This window comes from Globicephala melas, chromosome 20 (genome assembly GCF_963455315.2).
Source record: "Globicephala melas chromosome 20, mGloMel1.2, whole genome shotgun sequence".
NCBI lineage: Eukaryota > Metazoa > Chordata > Mammalia > Artiodactyla > Delphinidae > Globicephala > Globicephala melas.
Genome location: NC_083333.1, coordinates 13982610 through 14006933, shown reverse-complemented (window position 1 = coordinate 14006933; position 24324 = coordinate 13982610). Strand labels below are relative to the sequence as shown.

Here is a 24324-nt window from a genome sequence, read left to right as displayed (position 1 = left end):
AGCCACTGTGTACAATGCTGGGTACACAGTGACCCCTGATGCCTCTGAGTCCTTGTAATATGTTTGTTTCAATAACTGTAGCGTGGAGTACAGTGCACCTGCCTGATGGAATTTTCAACTGGGCCTCTGAAATATCATCAAGATAGAGATTTATGGATATAGATGACAATCCGGAATCTCTAGTATGAAATGTTTCATCTCCTTTAGGACCTCTGAGTTCAGCAGCCATGAGTTCAGACCAGGAAATGGCCGTTTTTGGGGAGGCCGCTCCTTACCTCCGAAAGTCTGAAAAGGAGCGCATTGAGGCCCAGAATAGGCCCTTTGACGCCAAGTCATCTGTCTTTGTGGTCGAGCCCAAGGAATCCTTTGTCAAAGGGACTATCCAGAGCAGAGAAGGTGGGAAAGTGACAGTGAAGACCGAAGGAGGAGCAGTGAGTAGAGTCCCAGGAGCCAACCACATTCTACTGATTATTTTGTGTGGTCACTCAGTTGACAAACAGTTACCCTTCCTGTTCACCAGACTCTGACAGTGAAAGATGACCAAGTCTTCCCCATGAACCCTCCCAAGTTTGACAAGATCGAGGACATGGCCATGATGACCCACCTGCACGAGCCAGGAGTGCTGTACAACCTCAAAGAGCGGTACACAGCCTGGATGATCTACGTGAGTGCCCCCCACCCCCAAAGTGGGCTTTATCACTGGACCCTGTCAGCCCATTATAGTATAAATGGGTTACAAGTAGTGACTCATTGCGCTCTCACTAGTAATGTCACTAGTTAAAAGGCTCACGGTTGCTGCTGTAAGGCTCAACCCAACAGCTGGCACTTAATCCTTTGTCTTCTCATCCAAAGCCAGGCAAGGCCGTTGTCCACAAGGACTGGGTTTGCCAGAGAGCCCTTGAACAAACGCTAGAGCAGCTACTGTTTATATCTCAACCACGTGCTTACATCTCCCCTCATCCCCATTCCTGATGCAGAATCATTCAGAAGGAAAATATAAACTCATGTATTAACACTTAAAAATAATGTTTCTAAAGACCAATTTTCACTCCTCCAAAATAACCACAATTTGTATCTCTGTGTTCTGGTCCCTTCTGGGTGGAATGCCTCTTTGATGAAAACTTCCCAACTTCCCCAGGCAAAGTTGGATGTCATGTCCTGTTGTTTCTGTCTCTGCAATAACACTGACAATGTTTTTCCACCATCAGTCATTTACGTGTCTGTCTCCTACATAGACTGAAAGTTCCTCAAGGAACAACATCTCATTTATGTTTCATTCTTAGGGCCTTGCAGAGGCTTTGCACATAATACAAACTCAGTAGTACTTTCTAATTGAATCTATTATGTTAGGCTGACATTTCTGTACAGGGTTTTTTTGTTTTTTGTTTTTTGTTTTCTGGCCGTACCATACAGCTTGCAGGATCTTAGTTCCCTAACCAGGGATCAAACCCGCGCCCCCTACAACGGGAGCTCAGAGTCCTAACCACTGGACCGTCAAGGAATTCCTGTCATTTCTGTATAGTTTAGCCACTGCTACTAGTCAGCTGGACAACACCTACACAAGTGTACCTGGTGTTTAGAGTCAGCATCCATTCTGATTGGTTTGTACTTATCCTAGACCAGTTGTCAAAGATTTTGGAAATCCATCTGTTGTAATCATAACGTATTTACATCATTTTGTGTTCTGTATCTTTATAACTCAGTAGTATTTTACAAATATCTCCCCAGTACTGCTGCATACCTTCATGTGTGCCTTTTTAAATGACTGGATCACAGTATCTTAAGAAGATTTTCCATATTGTTGAGTACTTCGGTACCAAATTTATGTTTTTATGAATTTGAATATCTTAATGCTACAAAGGAAATATATGCCCATTTTCTAAACTACAGTAAAAAATGTCTTATACTACATTTAAAAAACCCCACAACTTTGGAGCTCCTGCTATGTGAAAATCACTGTGACAAATCCCAAAAGGAATAATGAGAAGTCTAAGCTATAGTCCCTTCCCTCAAGGATTCTGCTGTCTTGTTGAACCTTTCAACTAGTTTTTGTGCTGATGCCTTGAAGACATGTAGAGCACTTAATTAAAGTGTTCCTTTTAGTGAAAATTCATTTAATGAGTTAATTGCACAAATCACAGGAAAGGTGTTCAGCTAGTTATTCTTTCTTACTCCCTTGCATAGACCTACTCAGGCCTCTTCTGTGTCACCGTCAACCCCTACAAGTGGCTGCCGGTGTACAACCCTGAGGTGGTGGCTGCCTACCGAGGCAAAAAGCGCCAGGAGGCCCCGCCCCACATCTTCTCCATCTCTGACAACGCCTACCAGTTCATGCTGACTGGTGAGTTGGATGTTTTGTGCATCTTTTTAGAACAGAACCATAGGAGAAAGAGACTCTACCCGTCTCAGCACACTCTTTGAGGTGGTCCCCTAAATGCTATTGCCCTTTGCCCAGAACCAACCTAAACACACTCCAGATTTTAAGGTGTATCTGGTATTAAAACAGTTATACCGTACATCTTATTCCTAGAATATTGTCTCAGCTAGGTCAGTCTAAGGTACAAAGGTAACCTGGGGAAAGGGCTGAAAGATTTCCCCTTCAGAGAGAGTAAAACATCAAAATGAACTTTTACTTTCCCTAAAAATATGACTAAGGCCATGATTATTTCCAAAGGTACCACCTTTACCATATTTACTCCTTCTCACGCACTAAAAATATCTCTAATGCCTATTTTTCATTACTTCTTGTACCTACAATAAACATGTTACTAACTTGTCATCTAAATCCACCTGAAAACCCCAAAGTCCACTTTCAGTGAGTATTTAGTGGTGGAGTATAAAAAGAGAAAGTCTGCTGCTTCTTTGCAGCGTTCTGTTTCAATGGCAGTCTGTACACTAATGTGCGGCGGGGGTGGGCACAGGGAGCAGGAGAGAGCAGTGCTGGCAAAGGTGCTAGGCCTAGGGCCGCCAAGTCCTCGGGACTGCTGAAAAATTCCAAGTCCATGGGGCTTCCCTGGTGGCGCAGTGGTTGAGAGTCTGCCTGCCGATGCAGGGGACACGGGTTCGTGCCCCGGTCCAGGAAGATCACACATGCCGCGGGGCGGCTGGGCCCGTGAGCCATGGCCGCTGAGTCTGCGCGTCCGGAGCCTGTGATCCGCAACGGGAGAGGCCACAGCAGTGAGAGGCCCGCGTACCGCAAAAAAAAAAATACTAAGTCCATGCCATTTTATGTACTCTCCATTTACAAATATTGGGTTGGCCAAAATGTTCGTTCAGGTTTTTCCGTAAGATGTTAGGCAGTACTGACCGTCCTTAATCTCTCTTTTGTAGACCGTGAGAATCAGTCAATCCTGATCACGTAAGTAGATTTGATGCTTTCTTTTCATGACTGCAATAGCTACCAGCTGTGGGACCCCTACTGACTTGGTTTTTATTTGACAGCGGAGAATCTGGGGCTGGGAAGACTGTGAACACGAAGCGTGTCATCCAGTACTTTGCAACAATTGCAGTCACTGGCGAGAAGAGGAAGGAGGAAAGTACTAGTGGCAAAATGCAGGTGGGTCTGATTGCCACGTCAGGATCCAAGCTGTCTAGTAAGAAACTCCCGAGCCCCACATGTGAGGAATGCTCTTGCCTTTGCAGGGGACTCTGGAAGATCAAATCATCAGTGCCAACCCCCTGCTTGAGGCCTTTGGCAACGCCAAGACCGTGAGGAATGATAACTCCTCTCGCTTTGTAAGTCTCTTGGACACTATTACAGACACTGCTCACTGGTCAAAATTTATGGGATGTTTGTGAAAACATTCTCTGAGTCTTTTTCATTCCATTCTAATTTAATTATATTATACCATGGCTCTTTCCTTTTCCTCTGAGCATGTAATAACATGGATCCAAGTTCTGTCTAAAAAGATATATGACCCGGGCTTCCCCGGTGGTGCAGTGGTTGAGAGTCTGCCTGCCGATTCAGGGGACATGGGTTCATGCCCCGGTCCGGGAGAATCCCACATGCCGCGGAGCGGCTGGGCCCGTGAGCCATGGCCGCTGAGCCTGCACGTCCGGAGCCTGTGCTCCGCAACGGGAGAGGCCACAACAGTGAGAAGCCCGCGTACCACAAAAAAAAAAAAAAAAAAGATATATGACCCTATATCTGAGTTCATCTTTCACTATTTACAATTATCCACAATTTTTAAATTTTAAAGATAAAATTATCTTACCTAAAAAATAGGAGATACACCTTTTTCTACCTGAAACAAATTGTCTCTGAATTGATTTAATATTAAAATGTCAGCACTTCAAGTGTTCTGAGTTTCTCAAAGATTTGATATGATTCAAAAACAAAGTAGTAATGTTAATTTTTCTTTCAAGGGTAAATTCATTAGAATTCACTTTGGCACTACAGGAAAACTGGCTTCTGCTGATATTGAAACATGTAAGTGCTTGCATATACCTTACAATAATTTCTGTTTCTTATGACCTATAATATTGACTAAAATTTGCATCTCATATGAATTTTTACATTTTTCCTCTTTGTCATTTATTTCCTTCCAGATCTGTTAGAGAAGTCTAGAGTTACTTTCCAGCTTAAGGCTGAAAGGAGCTATCATATTTTTTATCAGATCACATCCAACAAGAAACCAGAACTAATTGGTAAGAAACGTAATAATTCCTTTCCAAAATTACTACACCCGCACCTAGCAATGCCTGGTCCAACTCAGTATTCCACGATGGAATTTTGTCAACTGTACATATTGTCTTGATTTTGAAAACAGCTTTGTAAGTTTGGTAAAAATTTATGTGTGCTCATTATAAAAATTCAAAGGGAAAACTGAAAATAACACCTCCAAATCCTATCACTATGAAAATAATCACTATAAACACCTGGATGAATATCATTCCAGTCATTTTCTGTAGATATATCTTTACAAATAGATACATACATACAGTAACTGGAATCACAGTTACATGCTCTTCCGTAATCTCTTTTTTTCATTGGGCAATAACATATCACGGCTTTTTCCATCCTAGTGCCTTAGAATTTGTCTAGAAATCTGTTATTTTAATGAAGAGGATATTTCTGCTTACCTTTTCTCTGTTCCATGTACTTAGAAATGCTTCTGATTACCACCAACCCATTTGATTTCCCATTCGTCAGTCAAGGGGAGATCAGCGTGCCCAGCATTGATGATCAGGAAGAATTGATGGCCACGGATGTAAGTAGAACACAAGAAAATTAGAATGATTATTTGGGGTCAGAGCAACGGTCCCGCTAGATAAATCCTCAGTTTCTCGTAGAAATCACAAAAGAAGATTCAAAGATGGGCGTGGATGTGCCACCTGGAGTCAACTGAAAAGACTGGGATGTGCCCCTGCAACATCTCACTTGCCCATGATAGTCTTTTAAAGAACTATCCTTTCCGAATTTCCCTAAACCATTTTTTAATAATCTACTTGCATTAAATCCATACCACCTCTCAAAATAATAAGTTTACTATCCTTGTTCTCTATTTTAAGTTTACTTTTTGCATCTTCAGAGAGTATGCGCCTGTGATTCCAATGCTCTGTGCTGGCTTCCAGTTGACTAGCTCCCTAGACACCCAATCTAAGGAGTTCCTTGCTCCCATCAGTACTGGTAGTTTCCTCAGTCTGACCAACAAATCAGGAATTATCCAAATGTGAACTATTAATAGTAAACATATTAACTATAAACATGTTAACTATTAACATAACAACATAACCAGGTTATGGATCATAACCTGACAGTCATTCTATTGGTTGTGTTGGCAGAGTGCTATTGATATTTTGGGCTTTACTAATGATGAGAAGATCTCTATCTACAAGCTCACGGGGGCTGTGATGCATTATGGAAACTTGAAATTTAAGCAAAAGCAGCGTGAGGAGCAAGCGGAGCCAGATGGCACTGAAGGTATCAACTGAGTATCCACCTGACTTCATGTCTGTTTGAAAATCACACTCTTTTTTAAAAAAAATTATTTATTTAATTTATTTATTTTTGGCTGCATTGGGTCTCCGTTGCTGCGTGCGGGCTTTCTCTAGTTGCAGTGAGCAGGGGCTTCTCATTGCGGTGGCTCCTCTTGTTGCAGAGCACAGGCTCTAGGCACGCGGGCTTCAGTAGTTGTGGCACGCGGGCTCAGTAGTTGTGGTTCAAGGGCTTAGTTGCTCCGCGGCATGTGGGATCTTCCCGGACCAGGGATCGAACCTGTGTCCCCTGCATTGGCAGGTGGATTCTTAACTACTGCGCCACCAGGGAAGCCCGAAAATCACATTCTTAACTTGTTACCCTTGAGCTTTCCTGGGAAGACAAATTCATTTCCAAGAATTGCATTTGAAAGTATACCTATATAAGATATGTGCGGCACGGGTATTAGACATATGTCCCTACAATTTCTGAAGTTCTTTAGGGAACACTACCCATAACCAAGGTCTTGAAGTTAGTGAAAAAAATGGGCAAGAATACTCAAAAAGATATTCTGAAAACACTGCACAAAATGCCTGTAGCTTAAAAAATTTTTTTTTATTTGAGGAAGCGGGTTGCTTTGGGCCATAACATCATTCTATCCTTTCTTCCTTTCAGTTGCTGACAAGGCAGCCTACCTCCAGAGTCTGAACTCTGCTGACCTGCTCAAAGCCCTCTGCAACCCCAGGGTCAAGGTCGGCAATGAGTACGTCACCAAAGGCCAGACTGTAGAGCAGGTACGTACATAATTCAAATTCACAGCCAGGGATGCAAGCATTTTATGGTCCTCTATGAACCTCAAGGGATACACCTTCGTCTTTCAAGGTGTACAATGCAGTGGGCGCCCTGGCCAGAGCTGTCTATGAAAAGATGTTCCTGTGGATGGTCACCCGCATCAACCAGCAGCTGGACACCAAGCAGCCCAGGCAGTACTTCATCGGGGTCTTGGACATCGCTGGCTTTGAGATCTTTGATGTGAGTTGGTAGTACGCTGCTAAGGGGTTTTTACAGTAAAGCAATGGAAACATCAATAAGAAGAAATCTGTGAATATTATAACCTTTTATTACCAATGTCAAAAAGTTATGCTAAAATTTAAAAGACACTGATTGGGCAGCTAATCATTTATTGTAGTGGCAATCCCACTTCTATAAGAAATAAGCTACTTACTGAGGACTCTTTAACTTGCTACATGATCCAAAGGGAGTTGGGAATTAGGTTGTTGTAGTGAGGGGTTTAAAAATCCCACAATGCAAAGTGGAGTTAATATAAAAATATCAAAATAAACCTGTGCAGTGCATAATATGCTCTGAATATATGGTAGGGAAACCATTCAGAAACACTTAGGCAGATAATAAGAGCTGAGAAAAGGTCAGCAATTTAGAGTCAGCATTAATAAATTCAATGCAAGGAACTCTTAATTCTCATCAATGTGATATGGGATAAAAACTCATATTTGATTATAAGACACATTTTTCCTGCTTATAGTTTTAAAGAAGTTTATCTTTTTCTAATTATAAATGCAAAACTTAGGCATGGCAGAAATTATGGAAAATGAAGGAAAAGGAGTCCATATTAATTCTGCTATTTATATCTAGTTAATGTTAACATTTTGGCTTTTAAAAAAATATGAGTGTGTGTTAATATACTGTACATAATATTTGGAATCTTGATTTTTTTCGCTTCACATCAAAGAGTAGGGGTGGCAATTATTGCTCCCTTGCAATGCTGACCATGATGGCTTCCACACAAGACTCCTCCCAGTCAGCTTCTAATGGGTTTCAAATTAGCTGTTAAATGAGTCAACAGAAAATGCAGAAGATGATGGGAATAAACATGGAATGATTAAGTAGGAACTCAGAAAAACACCTGAGTCAATTTAAGCAAGTGCAAGAAAGGAGAGTTAATAATGATGATGATTTAGGATTTTGTATAAAATGGCAGCAGAGGAAACAGTAGATTTCACAGCCCCCCAAGGACTTTGATACCCATAATCTAAAGGCTAGTCTACATTTTTAAATTAAGAAGCCCTATATCTTAAACTGCTCAATTTGCTAAGAGAAAAGTAAACGCATCCATTTATTTAGTTCAACAGCCTGGAGCAGCTGTGCATCAACTTCACCAACGAGAAGCTGCAGCAGTTCTTCAACCACCACATGTTCGTGTTGGAGCAGGAGGAGTACAAGAAGGAGGGCATCGAGTGGGAGTTCATCGACTTCGGGATGGACCTGGCCGCCTGCATTGAGCTCATCGAGAAGGTCCGTTTCAATTTTAGAAACTATGTTTTGTGAGAACTAAATTATTCACTGCACCTTGTTTAATTCTATAGACAAAGAAAAATGCTTATATAGAATTGTAACTTTGTGCTGTGGTCTGCTTCCAGCCGATGGGCATCTTCTCCATCCTGGAAGAGGAGTGCATGTTCCCCAAGGCCACAGACACCTCCTTCAAGAACAAGCTGTATGAACAGCATCTTGGAAAGTCTGCCAACTTCCAAAAACCCAAGGTGGTTAAAGGCAAGGCCGAGGGCCACTTCTCACTGGTGCATTACGCCGGCATCGTGGACTACAACATTACTGGCTGGCTGGACAAGAACAAGGACCCCCTGAACGAGACGGTGGTCGGGCTGTACCAGAAGTCTGCAATGAAGACTCTAGCTTACCTCTTCTCTGGGGCTCAGAGTGCTGAAGCAGGTAATGCTCAAAAAAATCCCAACATGTTCTCCTGATACTACAAAATGTGATGTTAGATTGAGGCTAGTGATATCATAGCCTAGGCTGAAGTGTTGCAGGGCCAAATCTATTGTGCCTCCAAGTCCTGAGTAAGTAGGCTGCATTGTGATTATACATTCACTCCAGCACTGATGGAGGCCCTACTGCAAAGAGTCAGAAAGGAACTTTCAACATCTCAACCAATGAAAAGGCTTGGCTTCTATGATTCTCTCCTGCTTTTTCCTCCGTATCTGCTGGTTATTGAGTACCACTGAAAAGTGGATGCAAACTTAGTTGACATATAAGATTCATTCAGGCTCAAACAGAGAGGTCATCTGTGTTGGAAAAATGTTCCATGTGAGCACAGAAATCAACAAATAGGCAAGAAATAGCCCTGTCAATTCAAAACTATGTTTGAATGACAACTTTTCTTATTTGTTCTCCAGAGGCGGGTGGCGGGAGTGCCAAGAGAGGTGGTAAGAAGAAGGGCTCTTCTTTCCAGACCGTGTCTGCCCTTTTCAGAGTAAGAAACAAACTGTTTTTGACACTCTTGTTATTTTGGGAATTAGTTTTTAAAAGCACAAAGCCTTCTCTCCACAAGTCATTTAGGAAAGGACTGACCTTAACTAATGGCTTCTGTTCATCTAGCTTTGAAGAGAAGAGCTTTAAATTACTCAGAAATTATCAGGTCATCTTTCATGCTAAGCCAAATAATAAAAAATATTTTATAGGAAATGTTATAAAACGTAATGCTCTGCTATGCATAATCTAGTTGAGTCATGCAAATAAGCAATGGCACGTGCTCCAAGAGACTAAATCATCAGTAGGACTAATGAAAATCTAACAGCTAGGCCTTAAGGAACCTAATATGGTATCCATGTTCATAATCTAGTCAATTCTCAATTTAACTGGTAGGACTGTTCCCCCTATAGATAATCTTTATGCCCTAGAAGTTGACAGAGTTGGAAAGGGGAAGCTATATTTATGAGAATAAGTCCAAATGTAGTGTAGGCTTGTATTTCCTTCCTGGAGAACCACAGAGTTTGGTAGAAGGGTGACCATCCAGGATGGGAAGGCAATGGCTTTGTAAATGTACGTGGGTGGCCAGGGACAAGGGTAGGAAGGAGGACGGTGCTTGCATACACTGAGAAGAATCACCTGACAGCCTGCTTTATATGTGTAACTCCTGCCAACTCAAGTGGAGAAAGAGGTATTGAGGAGGAAACTGCATCTCAGGAAAAGTTTACCAAAGTGGTACCTTAAGTTAAAATGGTCCAGAAGGATCATTCAACTCAGCCATGGACATTGATTTTACAGACATCACCACATGCTCATAACCATGTCTAAATCTTAGATAACAGGATTTTCCCTGATTTCACAGGAGAATCTGAACAAGCTGATGACCAACCTCAGGAGTACCCATCCTCACTTTGTGCGGTGCATCATCCCCAATGAAACAAAAACGCCTGGTAAGAAGTTCTAGAGTGGAAGCACAAAGCATGACTGCCATACCTCCTTTTAACAAAACTCTGCAGTGAAATAAATATGGGTTTTTTTTAGGGGCCATGGAGCATGAGCTTGTCCTGCACCAGCTGAGGTGTAACGGTGTGCTGGAGGGCATCCGCATCTGTAGGAAGGGGTTCCCAAGCAGAATCCTGTATGCAGACTTCAAACAGAGGTCAGACTCTCCTAATTATGGTGTTTCCTGGAGTTTAGTGTAAATATATTTAGTGCAAGCAAAACAATTTAGTGAAAACTATGCCTTTGTTATTTTTAATTTGCTACAAAAAGAGTAAAAAATTATAAGCCTCAAAACACCTTTAAAACACAGATATACCACATACTAAGCACTCTAGAGACTTTTCACTGGATTTACCATGCTCCTGGGCTTAGCTCATAGATGTCTACATTAACGTCAATAATTATGAGAACAACCATTTTTGAGTGCTTGATATGTTTGGATTATTTCATTTAATCCTTCCAAAACCTCAGTAGAGGGAAGCACTATCAACAGCAAATGCATCTAGCAAGGATAATATGTTACATTGTGTTGCTCATCTACACACTATGGGAACAAAACTGTAGGATACTTTCCTGAGAACAGGGTCTGATGAGGCAGAAAGGAAAGTTGCAACTGTGCAGGAAGGTAAAATGGAATAAAAATAGACAGTAGATACTAGATTGACCATCTATTTATACAACGTCCTTCCTGTGAAGAAAGAATAATTGTTTTAAAGCTCTGGGTTTTTTTAAAGGATCATTTAATACTTAGCTACTACTAGTCTCATCAATAAACCAAGTTTTAAAAAACTATATTTACTTTACCAGATACAAGGTATTAAATGCAAGTGCAATCCCTGAAGGACAATTCATTGACAGCAAGAAGGCTTCTGAGAAGCTCCTTGGGTCCATCGACATTGACCACACCCAGTATAAATTTGGTCACACCAAGGTAATAGTCTCTAAGGCCCACCAGACACTATGCCTGTCCCTTTGGAGTCTGTGTAAAGTTTCTGATCTGCAACTCTGCCCACACACAGGTCTTCTTCAAAGCTGGCCTTCTGGGGCTCCTAGAGGAGATGCGAGATGACAAGCTGGCCCAGCTGATTACTCGAACCCAGGCCAGGTGCAGAGGGTTCTTGGCAAGAGTGGAGTACCAGAAGATGGTGGAGAGGAGGTATACAAACATATTGCTTGTCTACTCACATCCTTCAGAAGCATATTTGAGGTGGCTTACAGTTAAGGCTCAGATATGATAAGGCCACCAGAGTAAGAAGGAATGAATAAGAGTCTGATGCTGAAGTGGAGATATACATGTACCAGAAAAGTTAAGGTAGGAATCATCACCACAGAATACATCGAATGCTCGGGTAAAAAATAAAAAAGAGAGGGAAGCATAATAAAAAAAGAGAGATGTGTAGGTCTTATCTAACAAGAGAAAACATACCATTGAGTAAGCAGAGACAAAGTGTTGCCCTAGCATTTGGTTCTAATATGAATTTACTGGGTAGATCATTAAATAAGATACACTGAACTGCATAGCAGACAGTATTTTCAACAGTGGTTGTACTCAACATGCAGAAACAACTTCTTCATCTGATCGTTTCTATTATTGAATTATTATGATTTAAATTATTAAGGGCAAAATTGGTGAAAAATATTTTTTCAGTAAGTTAATACAATTTCACTGAGGTACCTGGCTTTTTAGTGATCTAATTTGATGCAGGGACAGAGTTCTAAGACTACGAGTCAGGTGTCTCAAACTGCAGGACGCATATGAACGGGATCCATAGGGAGAAATGCATTTTATATTGCCACCTGTATATCCATGCATACATGTATGTGTGTGTAAATATATAAATAATTTACATGGAACAGATTTTCTATCACCTGTAGTTCTGCTAATATCTTTTACTGTATTCTATTTCATTAAAAATAATAAGTTTGGTGATGAACGTATATATATATTTATATAGAGAGATATATGTAGATATATATATAGATATATATTGGGGCAATTAATTGCCCATATATGAAGGTAATTAATTTTTAAAAATAATTTAGATGAAAACAAATGTGATGAGATTAGAGTAGAATGCAAAAATCACACAACATTAAAATATAAAACCAGAGATTTTTCAAAGAAATTCTGAGTTTTTAATGAGTCCCTTTATCCCATGCCCCACATCCCTGAGGGGTCTGGTTCCCCCTTCACTGCTCTCAGTGGCATTCACGTAGGAAAGTTTGCAAAGAACTAAAGCAGAGCAGTACTTCTCAGAGGGTGGTCCTTGGACCTACACCATCAGCATCTCTTGCAAACTTGTTAAAAATGCAAATTTTAGACCCCACCTCATATCTGCAGAATCTGAATCTCTGGGGAAAGGGTCCAGGAACCAGTATTTGATGAGATGAGATCATTAAGACACTAGATGAGGGACTTCCCTGGTGGCGCAGTGGTTAAGAATCCGCCTGCCAATGCAGGGGACACGGGTTCGATCCCTGGTCTGGGAAGATCCCACATGCCGCGGAGCAACTAAGCCCGTGCACCACAACTACTAAGCCTGCGCTCTAGAGCCTGCGATCCACAACTACTGAGCCTGCGTGCCACAACTACTGAAGCCCGTGCGCCTAGAGCCTGTGCTCCGCAACAAGAGAAGCCACCACAATGAGAAGCCTGCGCGCCGCAACGAAGAGTAGCCCCTGCTTGTCACAACTAGAGAAAGCCCACACGCAGCAATAAAGACCCAACACAGCCAAAAAAATAAAATAAATTAAAAAAAAAGAGGTTAATGATTCTTATGCACACCAAAGTTTGAGAAGCACCAACGTAGAGAAAGGAATGATTAATGAGTCCTTGACCACCATCCCCAAATATAATTTCTTTCATCTGTGCTTTTGAAAGTAGGTGAGGAACATGGTGGAAGGCAGAACCTCCAACTCTCACTGCCAAGATTTCATCTCATTTCATCATCCACACAATATCTAATTTGCATCAATTAAATTTCAGGGAGTCTATCTTCTGCATCCAGTACAACATCCGAGCCTTCATGAACGTCAAGCACTGGCCCTGGATGAAACTCTTCTTCAAGATCAAGCCCCTGCTGAAGAGTGCGGAGACGGAGAAGGAGATGGCCAACATGAAGGAAGAGTTCGAGAGAACTAAAGAAGAACTTGCCAAGTCAGAGGCAAAAAGGAAGGAACTGGAAGAAAAGATGGTGTCACTGTTGAAAGAAAAAAATGACTTGCAGCTCCAAGTTCAGGCTGTAAGTAGTGGTATCATCCTGTGCACTGCTAATCAGGACGCAAGCGCTATGACTCTAGCCACAACTAGAGGCAGGGAGTTGGGTAGTCAGTGTGAGAGACACTCACTGGAGGGAGAAGGTTAAAGCACTCTGATGGTACTAATGAAGTCCTTATTCCTTCATCACCCAATAAATGCCCCCAAACCAGAACCAGGGCAATGAGCTAGAACTGACCATTTTCTTCCATTCTGTACAATTTCATCAAACTACAGGGTTTACAACTTCTTTTCCCTATGAAGACAGTCCTTGAAAGTGATTTTAACATGAAGCTAGCCCAAATAAAATATTAAGGAGAGGATAGCATGGAGAGAGTGATTTGTTTTCTCTGAAACTTCCCTGAACTTCTAGATGTCTATATGTCTATGGGTCTTAAATCACAGCTGTATAGCTGACAAATGACAGTATTCTACATCAATTTTTATTGAATTATTGTTTTTGATCTCCAAAACTGAGATTTGCTCTTTCCAATCCGTCTCCATAGTCAGTGCTGTAGCACATCACACCCGGGTTGCTGCATCAGTACCTAACTCGCTCTGCCTACCCCCAACTCTCTCCCTCCATCCAGCCTGCTGCTACTCCCAATCCAAGTGTTTTAGAATTGCTTCCATCAACTCTGAAATGTAATTTATGAGACTGTCTTTCATTTGGAGTGAACTGAATTGGTCTGGTATAATTTACTCATCACAAAATCGTATGTGTTTCCTGCTGATTAAGATTGGTCTCTTCTGTCAAGTTTGGGCAGTGTAATAATTCCTTCTTTTAGATTACAGAGGGGAAAAGAGCTGTTTTTCTGTCCCCACCCCTTTCAAATCTATCCTGAATTCTCTTCTCTTGTCCCTAGATAATCACTTAGACTCCGTCCTACACCACTATACTCACTACCTGGCTATGTGCGGCACATTTTATTCTTTTATGTATTCAAAGACTGGTATGGAGGCTCACTGATGAATGTATCTATCAATTTCTCTCTCATTTCCTGTCCACCCCCAACCCTCTTAAGTAGAAACATAGGTTGCTAGGAATTTCTTGATCACTGTATGCCTCAGATAGAATTTAGGGCATCTTAACCAGGATCATCTGCCAAGACTACGAAGGGAAATAATCCAGTGGCAGCTCCATCCAGAGTTTCTCCCGCTGGAACCCCTTCTCTCCCCCTGATCCTTCTCCCAATATATTCATCTCTACAAGACCAAATCCTACCCATTCTCAAAGCCCAACTCAAATGCCACTTCATTCATGAAACCATATCTGATATAACTTCTCTGATCTCTTACGTCACTAACTGGTTTCTGAATTAATGGTAGCTTGTTGGGGTTAAGTTTTCTAATCTACTGTAGAATATACTCTTCTAAAGGAACAGGACAATATCTGATACATTTTGTTTTTCTCACAATGTGAAGCGTCCTGCATCACACACAGCAGGTGGTTCATAAAAGTTTAAGCCAAAGAACCAATAGTGGTGATTTACACTGTTATCATTGTGAAATACTTCATTCTTACTTCCCAATTTTGATTTTGTTGCCAATTCAAGGAAGCTGAAGGCTTGGCTGATGCAGAGGAAAGATGTGACCAACTGATCAAAACCAAAATCCAGCTCGAGGCCAAAATCAAGGAGGTGACTGAGAGAGCTGAGGATGAGGAAGAGATCAATGCTGAGCTGACGGCCAAGAAGAGGAAACTGGAGGACGAATGTTCGGAACTGAAGAAAGACATAGATGACCTTGAGCTGACACTGGCCAAGGTTGAGAAGGAGAAACATGCCACAGAAAATAAGGTAGGAAACGTATACAAGGAAAGTTTACTTTTTTATTATTATTAGGGAATACAAGCATAAAACTGAAGCCACCAAAATGTAACATGTAATGCAAAGTGTTTTTACTTCCTAAGGTGAAAAACCTCACAGAAGAGATGGCAGGTCTGGATGAAAACATCGCAAAGCTGACCAAGGAGAAGAAAGCCCTCCAGGAGGCCCACCAGCAGACCCTGGATGACCTGCAGGCAGAAGAGGACAAAGTGAACACTCTGACCAAAGCTAAAACCAAGCTAGAGCAGCAAGTGGATGACGTAAGTCTAGGATTAGCAAGGAACTTATTTTCTTTGAAAGGAAGCTAAGCAATCCTTTTGACTCAACATTATTTGTATTTAGCTTGAAGGGTCTTTGGAGCAAGAAAAGAAACTTCGCATGGACCTAGAAAGGGCTAAGAGGAAACTTGAAGGTGACCTCAAGTTGGCCCAAGAGTCCATAATGGACATTGAAAATGAGAAACAACAACTTGATGAAAAGCTCAAAAAGTAAGTATGAAAGAATTGCTTATGAACTTGCTTCCAATGTTGCATATGAACTCAACTGTTATCCTCTGCTACTTTGCAAAAAGGAAAGAGTTTGAAATCAGCAATTTGCAAAGCAAGATTGAAGATGAACAAGCACTTGGCATTCAACTGCAGAAGAAGATCAAAGAGCTGCAAGTAAGTTCATATTTCCATCAGTCTGGCTCAAAGAGGCACAGTTACGACATAAAAAGGCTAAAATTGAGCTTTTCCCCACTGCCAGGCCCGCATCGAGGAGCTGGAGGAGGAGATCGAGGCAGAGCGGGCCTCCCGCGCCAAAGCAGAGAAGCAGCGCTCGGACCTCTCCCGGGAGCTGGAGGAGATCAGCGAGCGGCTGGAAGAGGCCGGCGGGGCCACTTCAGTCCAGATCGAGATGAACAAGAAGCGGGAGGCCGAGTTCCAGAAAATGCGCAGGGACCTGGAGGAGGCCACCCTGCAGCACGAGGCCACGGCGGCTACGCTGAGGAAGAAGCACGCGGACAGTGTGGCCGAGCTGGGGGAGCAGATTGACAACCTGCAGAGGGTCAAGCAGAAGCTGGAGAAGGAGAAGAGTGAGATGAAGATGGAGATTGATGACCTTGCTAGCAACGTGGAGACTGTCTCCAAAGCCAAGGTACCGCAGTCTGAGAAATTGTTATTAACAACAATGACCCTTTATGTGCATGTCACAGTTTGCACAGGGCCCTTTACACACATGTCGTTTGTTCTTTGTAGTAATCCAGGAGGTAAGCAAGAAAGATGTTAGTATTTGTATTATTTCCACTTAATCATATGAAGAAACTAATATTCAAAGAAGTTAATAAGCGCATCGGCCCCATGACACTACTAACAAATGACAGCACCAGCAGTGAGCATCGGTTGTGAGTGTTCTCTTCTCCAACTGGAGAACACAGGTCTCCAAAATTCTCAATTATCCAATAAGCAAAGTTTCACGGTACATAAAAACAATCAAGTATTTATAAACATGCTTTTAGAAAACGTGCCATTCAATTCTCAAAAAATCTTAAATTTAGTACATGATCTTTAATTTTTTTATTATAGGCATACCTCAGAGATACTGCAGGTTTCGTTTCAGACCACCACAATAAAGCAACTATCAAAATAAAGCAAGTCACGCAAATGTCTTGGTTTCCCAGTGCATATAGAAGTTATGTTTACACTATTCTGTAGCCTATTAAGTGTGCAGTAGCATTATGTCTAAAAAATATATACATCCCTTAATTTAAAAATACTTTATTGCTAAAAAAGTGCTAACTATCATCTGAGCCTTCAACGAGTCATAGTAGTAACATCAAAGATCACTGATCACAGATCACTGTAACAAATACAATAATGAAAAAGTTTGAATATTGTGAGAATTACCAAAATGTGATGCAGAGACACGAAGTGGGCAAATGCTATTGGGAAAATGGCGCTGACAGACTTATTGGACACAGGGTTGCCACAAACCTTCAATTTGTAAACAAACAAACAAACCAAAAAAAAACACACTATCTGTGAAGAGCAGCAAAATGAGGTATGCCTGGAATACTGAACAAAGCTTCACAATTAGCTTTTTAAAAACCCCAATGTATAGTTTCAACTTAGGACAGCAATCATAAAATATATAGAAAAAATTCTAATATATCGTATTACATATAAGAAAATTTATTTTATATGTCAAAATAAATATTTTTCTGTTTTAGAAGAAATAGCAAAATATTATTAAAATGTCTTCATTTGCTTCTTCTACTTTTTCTCTCGCAGGGAAATCTAGAGAAGATGTGCCGCACCCTGGAAGACCAAGTGAGCGAGCTGAAATCGAAGGAGGAAGAGCAACAGCGGCTGATCAATGACCTGACAACTCAGAGGGGACGCCTGCAGACAGAATCTGGTAACTCTCTCCTCTATGAGGCCTAAAAGTGGAGATGATGTGGTCAAAAACAACTGATATCGTGATGTGAGAGCCTAATAAAAGCAACTGAGAATATGTGTGATTCACCAAACAGCTCAGGCTCTCATCCTACATGCAAGGTCACTTGGGGACAGTGCTGGAGATGAAGACTTCCACAGGACTGGGTCAAGCTCTGCTCCACAAAGGCCTTGAGGATTTGGTCACATGGAGGGGATGCTTGGTATCAGGAGTCACTCCAGCATGGGTCCACGGCTTCTGTTTTAGACTAAGCTTCTTTTTGTCTAGATCAGAGTGAACCAAATTCCTGAATAGGGCAATGGATAACCCAGTCCCTCAAATGTCTTATGAAACAGGGACAATGTAGAATTAGACATTTTAGCTACCGTCTTTGACAGTTATCAACAGGTTTTGCACGATATTATATAACCCTGAAAGAATCAGTTATGGAGAGAACAAAGAGAATTTAAGCTGTATTTATTCATTCAGGTTAATATGTAAGTTTCACCATAAAGATGAGAAATCTGACACTAGCATGAAGGTGTCAACAGAGAATTGAATCACCTGGGTACTCAACTGGAAGGCGGTGTTGAGAGTTTAAACTTATTTCTAATATGGGCTTTTGCAAAACTTTTCCTTTGCTTTAAAAAGTGGTGCCATTCCTTCTGCCTACAGGTGAGCTTTCACGTCAGCTAGATGAGAAAGAATCTTTGGTGTCTCAGCTATCAAGGGGCAAGCAAGCATTTACTCAACAGACTGAGGAATTAAAGAGGCAACTTGAAGAGGAGATAAAGGTAACTATCGTTCTAAGACTCATTTTTTTCCCCTAACCTGACCCTAACTGGAGTCCATTACACCAACTTTAAAAAGGTTTTGAAACTTAATAATTAAACAATTAAACGTACAGTAAAAAGAAGGTGTAACTACCTCCACAGGCCAAGAGCGCCCTGGCCCACGCCCTGCAGTCCTCCCGCCACGACTGTGACCTGCTGCGGGAACAGTATGAGGAGGAGCAGGAAGCCAAGGCCGAGATGCAGAGGGCGCTGTCCAAGGCCAACAGTGAGGTGGCCCAGTGGAGGACCAAATACGAGACGGACGCCATCCAGCGCACGGAGGAGCTGGAGGAGGCCAAGTATGTGCACAGATAGGAGAAAATGTGCAGAGAACACTGGATGTTGAATCAGAAAGACACAATCTTTGAAGATTCAGTGAATTAGCCCATAAACGTTCATTAATTAGCTCCTACTTGCCAGGCACTATCAGGCCCTGAGAATAAGACATGAATAAAGCAAACACCATCACTACCCTCCTAGCCTCAACTCTAGGCTAGGAAACAAAGAATAACAAGTAATTATACAGATAATCAGCCTTATTGCTGGTTGTCAAGCACACCAAGCTCATTGCTGCTTCAGGTATTTGCAGTTGTTGGCCCCTCTGTGTCTGGAATACTCTCCCCCCAGATCTCCCTCTGGCTCACTCTGACTTCTTTTAGATCTTGACTCAAATATTACCTCCTCGGAGAGGACTTCCCTGAGTATCTAGAATAGTTGGCCACGCCATACTCCATTTTATTTTCCTTCACTGCACTTATATCTGCAAGATGTTGTTATGCATTTTCTCACTTGCTTATTGTTTCTCACTTGTTTGGAAGCTTCACGAGGCAGGGACCTTTTCTGTCCTGTTCACTGCTGTGTACTCAGCATCTGGTTCATAAAAGAAGCTCATCAATATTTGTTGAGTGAATGATTGGATATTTTTAATATGAAGTTCCCCATACTTTTCAGCATGGTAATAGTTCATAATTCTTGGTTTGGTTCACTTCTTTCTACAAACATACATAATCTTCAAGGAAGAAGCTGGCCCAGCGGCTGCAGGCTGCTGAAGAACATGTAGAAGCCGTGAACGCCAAATGCGCTTCCCTTGAGAAGACCAAGCAGCGGTTACAGAATGAGGTCGAGGACCTCATGCTCGATGTGGAGAGGACAAACGCTGCCTGCGCAGCTCTGGACAAAAAGCAAAGGAACTTCGATAAGGTAGTTTCTACAGCAGTCTCTGCTCTCCACCATTGTCCTCTATCCTTTCCAGGAGGTAACCACTCTTGGTGGGTGTTTCAGGTCCTGGCAGAATGGAAACAGAAGTATGAGGAAACTCATGTCGAGCTCGAGGCCGCTCAGAAGGAGGCCCGCTTTCTTGGCACTGAGCTGTTCAAGATGAAGAACGCCTACGAGGAGTCCTTGGATCAGCTAGAAACTTTGAAACGAGAGAACAAAAACTTGCAACGTGAGTCCCTTTCACTTTCAATAATTTTCATGCCTTGGAGGAACCTTCCTCTTATGTCCTCTGTCTCATCAAACCTCTACCTGTCTTTTACCCAAACAACAGAGGAGATTTCTGACCTCACTGAGCAGATTGCAGAAGGAGGGAAACATATACATGAACTGGAGAAAATAAAGAAACAAGTGGAACAAGAAAAGTCTGAAATTCAGGCTGCTTTAGAAGAGGCAGAGGTACATGTCAAAAATGTGCATTGTAAACAGATTCAAAAAAAAAATTAGGACTAGCCACATATATTGAACAGAAAAAGAAATAGCACAAAATTAGTGGAAGGAACATGTGCAGAAAAACTTCTGAATGCTTCCATTCCCTGCTAATGTCACCCCTTGCTGTCATTAAGGCATCCCTTGAACACGAGGAGGGGAAGATCCTGCGCATCCAGCTGGAGTTGAACCAAGTCAAGTCTGAAGTTGACAGGAAAATTGCTGAAAAGGATGAGGAAATTGACCAGCTGAAGAGGAACCACATTAGAGTCGTGGAGTCCATGCAGAGCACGCTGGATGCTGAGATCCGGAGCAGAAATGATGCCATCAGGCTCAAGAAGAAGATGGAGGGAGACCTCAATGAAATGGAAATCCAGCTGAACCACGCCAACCGCACGGCTGCTGAGGCCCTGAAGAACTACAGGAACACCCAAGCCATCCTCAAGGTAAATGGGCTCAGGAGATGGTCCCAGGGCAGTTGGGGTGACTGCAGCCCTGAGAACAAGGTGTCTCAATGATCATTCATTCCACAGGATACCCAGCTCCACCTGGATGATGCTCTCCGGGGCCAAGAGGACCTGAAGGAGCAGCTGGCGATCGTGGAGCGCAGAGCCAACCTGCTGCAGGCCGAGATCGAGGAGCTGCGGGCCACCCTGGAGCAGACGGAAAGGAGCAGGAAGATGGCGGAGCAGGAGCTCCTGGATGCCAGCGAGCGCGTCCAGCTCCTGCACACCCAGGTGAGTATAACATAAAAGTAAAAAATACAGTGGACTGGAAATGAAATTCTTGCTCAAATCTTAGTACTATCTAAAAATGTATTCATAATGTTTTATGGAGGTTAAAGTTTAAAATATCTTTGGATTAACAATATTTTTGTTTATATGAACTGTGACATTCAGAGTTGACTGTCTTGTAGAAGTATATTGTCAACTCAGATAATTTATGGAACAAGAAGGGATACTAATTAGTTACCTTAATTAATTAGTTTGTGGGTTCATTAGAACATTGGACATTGTAATTTTGCTCTCATGTACTCAGTATTTCTAAATTTGATATTTTAACCAGAACACCAGCCTGATCAACACGAAAAAGAAGCTGGAGACAGACATCTCCCAAATCCAGGGAGAGATGGAGGACATTATCCAAGAAGCTCGCAATGCAGAAGAGAAGGCCAAGAAGGCCATCACTGACGTGAGCAGAGGGCCACACGGGGGTGGTCAAGTTAGAATCTTGATGGGCTGTCTCAGCTCTCTCTACTGGTTTTATTTTACTGCTAATTAGGCGGCCATGATGGCCGAGGAGCTGAAGAAGGAGCAGGACACCAGTGCCCACCTGGAGCGGATGAAGAAGAACCTGGAGCAGACGGTGAAGGACCTGCAGCACCGCCTGGACGAGGCTGAGCAGCTGGCCCTGAAGGGCGGGAAGAAGCAGATCCAGAAGCTGGAGGCCAGGGTGGGTCTCTCAATATCTATCTATTTCCATTTGTTCCCAATGCCTTACTGGATCAAAGTTCTTAAGAGCCTACTCATTCGCAGGTGCGTGAGCTGGAAGGAGAGGTTGAGAGTGAGCAAAAGCGTAGTGCGGAAGCTGTCAAGGGCCTGCGCAAACATGAGAGGAGAGTGAAGGAACTCACCTACCAGGTACAGCAACCGTTTTTATCAGCTAAACACTCCTTGCATATACAGGAAACACTCACATGAGATGATCCAACAGTCATGTGCTTTTGAAGTAAGGCCCTGTGGTTTTTATCATCTTTCAGACGGAAGAAGATCGGAAAAATATACTCAGGCTTCAGGACTTGGTAGATAAACTTCAGGCAAAAGTGAAATCTTACAAGAGACAAGCTGAGGAGGCTGTAAGTATCCTTAAGACAGAGGGAAGGGAGAAGTCCTCTCTTAAGAAAAACTAATAAATAAATAATTAGATTTACTATTTACTTCTTGTAGTAAATAAGCTGTTTGCTTCATAGAAGACTGTGTACTTCTTAAAAACGTTTGCATGTTTTTAACTCATTGCTTACTATTTGTAATATTAATAGATTGATTTTTAAAGTTAACATTCAATCCACAAAGAATCAAAAAATTTCAAAGCAGAAATAATACAGGTCACATTCTCTAGCCACAGTGTGATAAACTTGTAAAGTAACGAGAACATATAAACAAAAATTTCCAAGCACTTAAATGTTAAAAAACTAACTTTCCTAAAAAATGTTTGGATTAAATTAAATAAAAACATAATTACTGAATGATTTTTAACTGTAAATAAAATTTCAAGGAAGAAATCTAGAATTTATAAGTCTAGAATGTAACCAAAGCTGTCCTTGAAGGACAATTCATTGCTTTATATGCTTTCATTATGAATCAAGAATTTTAAAAAATGAAGAAAACTGACAGTCCAATAAAGAAATCATAAATAATAATAAAATAACAAAAGTAAGAGGTGTTGATAAAGATAAAGGTAGAAATTAATGAATTAGATTAGAGTATTCTATTTTCTAATTTGATAATCTCACTAACATCTAGGGAATTAATAAAATAAATACACTTATAACTAGATTAATCAAGGAAAAAGTGAGAGAAAATACAAACTCACAACATTACAAATGAGAAATGGGACAAACCATACAGGTAGAAAGGTTATTTTTAAATGTAAAATATAAATCTGTTAAGACAGTTAAAATCTTAAAGAAATAAGAGAATATAAATTATTAAGTTGGCTGAATAAGTTATTTCAGAAATACTTCTGAAACTAGACTCAGGTCCAGATATGTCTTTCAAAATTTCAAGGAACAGATAATCCCTGATTCCAGAGCATGGGAAAAGATGAAAAGATTTCCAAATCATTTTAAGAAGCTTGCATAACCTGCATACCAAAACCTGTCCAAAAGAGAATAGGGGGGAAGATACTAAAGGCAGTTTTATTCATGAGTATAGTTATAGCAACCCTTACTTTTATTAAGGAGACTGTCGGGACTTCTCTGGCAGTCCACTGGTTAAGACTCTGTGCTCCCAATGCAGGGGGCCTGGGTTCGATCCCTGGTCAGGGAACTAGATCCCATATGCATGCCGCAACTAAGAGTTCACATGCCACAACTAAGGAGCTCGCCTGCTGCAACTAAGATCCGGTGCAACCAAATAAGAATAAATAAATAAATATTAAGGAGACTGTCCATCAGTGATTAAATAGGCTTAATTCCTACAAAGTAAGGATTACTTAATATTAAGGAGTCTGTCAATAGAATCATTACATCCAAAGTAGGAGAAAAAAAGTGATTGTTTTGAAATGTGCCAAAATGATATATGATAAAATTCAACATTTATTTCAATATAAAGAAGGTATTAAGAAATTCATCCTAATGATAAAGAATATCTAATTCAAGAGAATAGTCATCTTCCAGCAAGCATTAACAAGCATGATTTTATCCTTGCCTTCTTCTCTGCTCTTATATTTTTCTTACTCTAATTGTAGTACATATTTTTTTTCCACCTTTTGGTTGCAAAAGTAGAGTTGCGATTATTTATGAGACATGAAGCCCCAAATAAATCATAAAGTTAATTTTAATGATAAGCAAAATTCAGAAGGTGGTAAGACAATAAGGTTTCCCACTGGGTATTTTAACTTTTCTGCAGATGGCAAGTCCTTTCTTCCCTTAGGCCTACAGAGTCTAGAAAGATGCCCGGTATGGGTGCCTCACAATTCCATTTTTATTCTCAGGAGGAACAATCCAATACAAATCTATCTAAATTCCGCAAGCTCCAGCATGAACTGGAGGAGGCAGAGGAAAGAGCTGACATTGCTGAGTCCCAGGTCAACAAGCTGCGGGTGAAGAGCCGGGAGGTTCACACGAAAGTCATAAGTGAAGAGTGATCATGTCCTGACGCTATGGAATGACTGGAGAGAAGCACAAAATGTGAAGTCTTTGGTCATTTCTCTCTGTAATTATTGTCTATCCTGCCCTACTGCAAAAGAAATAAAGAGCGTAGGGCACTGTGCAAGCAATATCCTTAGACTGGTCTTTTCTTTTCTCTCTCTCTTCCTGAAGCGACATCAAAACTTGAATAATCAGGGCTTCCCTGGTGGCAC

General features: G+C 41.4%; 1 protein-coding gene across 1 annotated transcript; it reads left to right on the top strand.

Annotated features, from left to right (window-relative positions):
* The first annotated feature begins 227 nt into the window (after window positions 1-227).
* LOC115855814 (myosin-2) lies at window positions 228-24108 on the top strand. Its single transcript, XM_030861401.2, has 38 exons — window positions 228-431; window positions 521-664; window positions 2185-2341; window positions 3331-3358; window positions 3442-3556; window positions 3643-3735; window positions 4366-4429; window positions 4549-4647; window positions 5107-5210; window positions 5785-5923; window positions 6593-6711; window positions 6800-6949; window positions 8060-8230; window positions 8356-8665; window positions 9130-9206; window positions 10065-10152; window positions 10244-10361; window positions 11012-11135; window positions 11224-11360; window positions 13191-13446; window positions 15017-15259; window positions 15373-15549; window positions 15632-15777; window positions 15861-15951; window positions 16037-16426; window positions 17560-17686; window positions 18380-18498; window positions 18640-18836; window positions 19554-19737; window positions 19819-19984; window positions 20087-20211; window positions 20379-20687; window positions 20775-20978; window positions 21307-21432; window positions 21523-21693; window positions 21777-21881; window positions 22001-22096; window positions 23956-24108. The coding sequence occupies exons 1-38, from the start codon at window positions 228-230 to the stop codon at window positions 24106-24108; spliced, it is 5826 nt and encodes a 1941-aa protein (XP_030717261.1).
* Window positions 24109-24324: the final 216 nt, after the last annotated feature.

Bases quoted from the DNA above. Each gene is read 5' to 3' on its own strand.
- LOC115855814 (XM_030861401.2), top strand. From the start codon at position 228: ATGAGTTCAGACCAGGAAATGGCCGTTTTTGGGGAGGCCGCTCCTTAC. The intron at 432-520 runs GTGAGTAGAGTC...CCTGTTCACCAG, and splicing joins TGAAGACCGAAGGAGGAGCA to ACTCTGACAGTGAAAGATGA. The intron at 3,359-3,441 runs GTAAGTAGATTT...TTTATTTGACAG, and splicing joins AATCAGTCAATCCTGATCAC to CGGAGAATCTGGGGCTGGGA.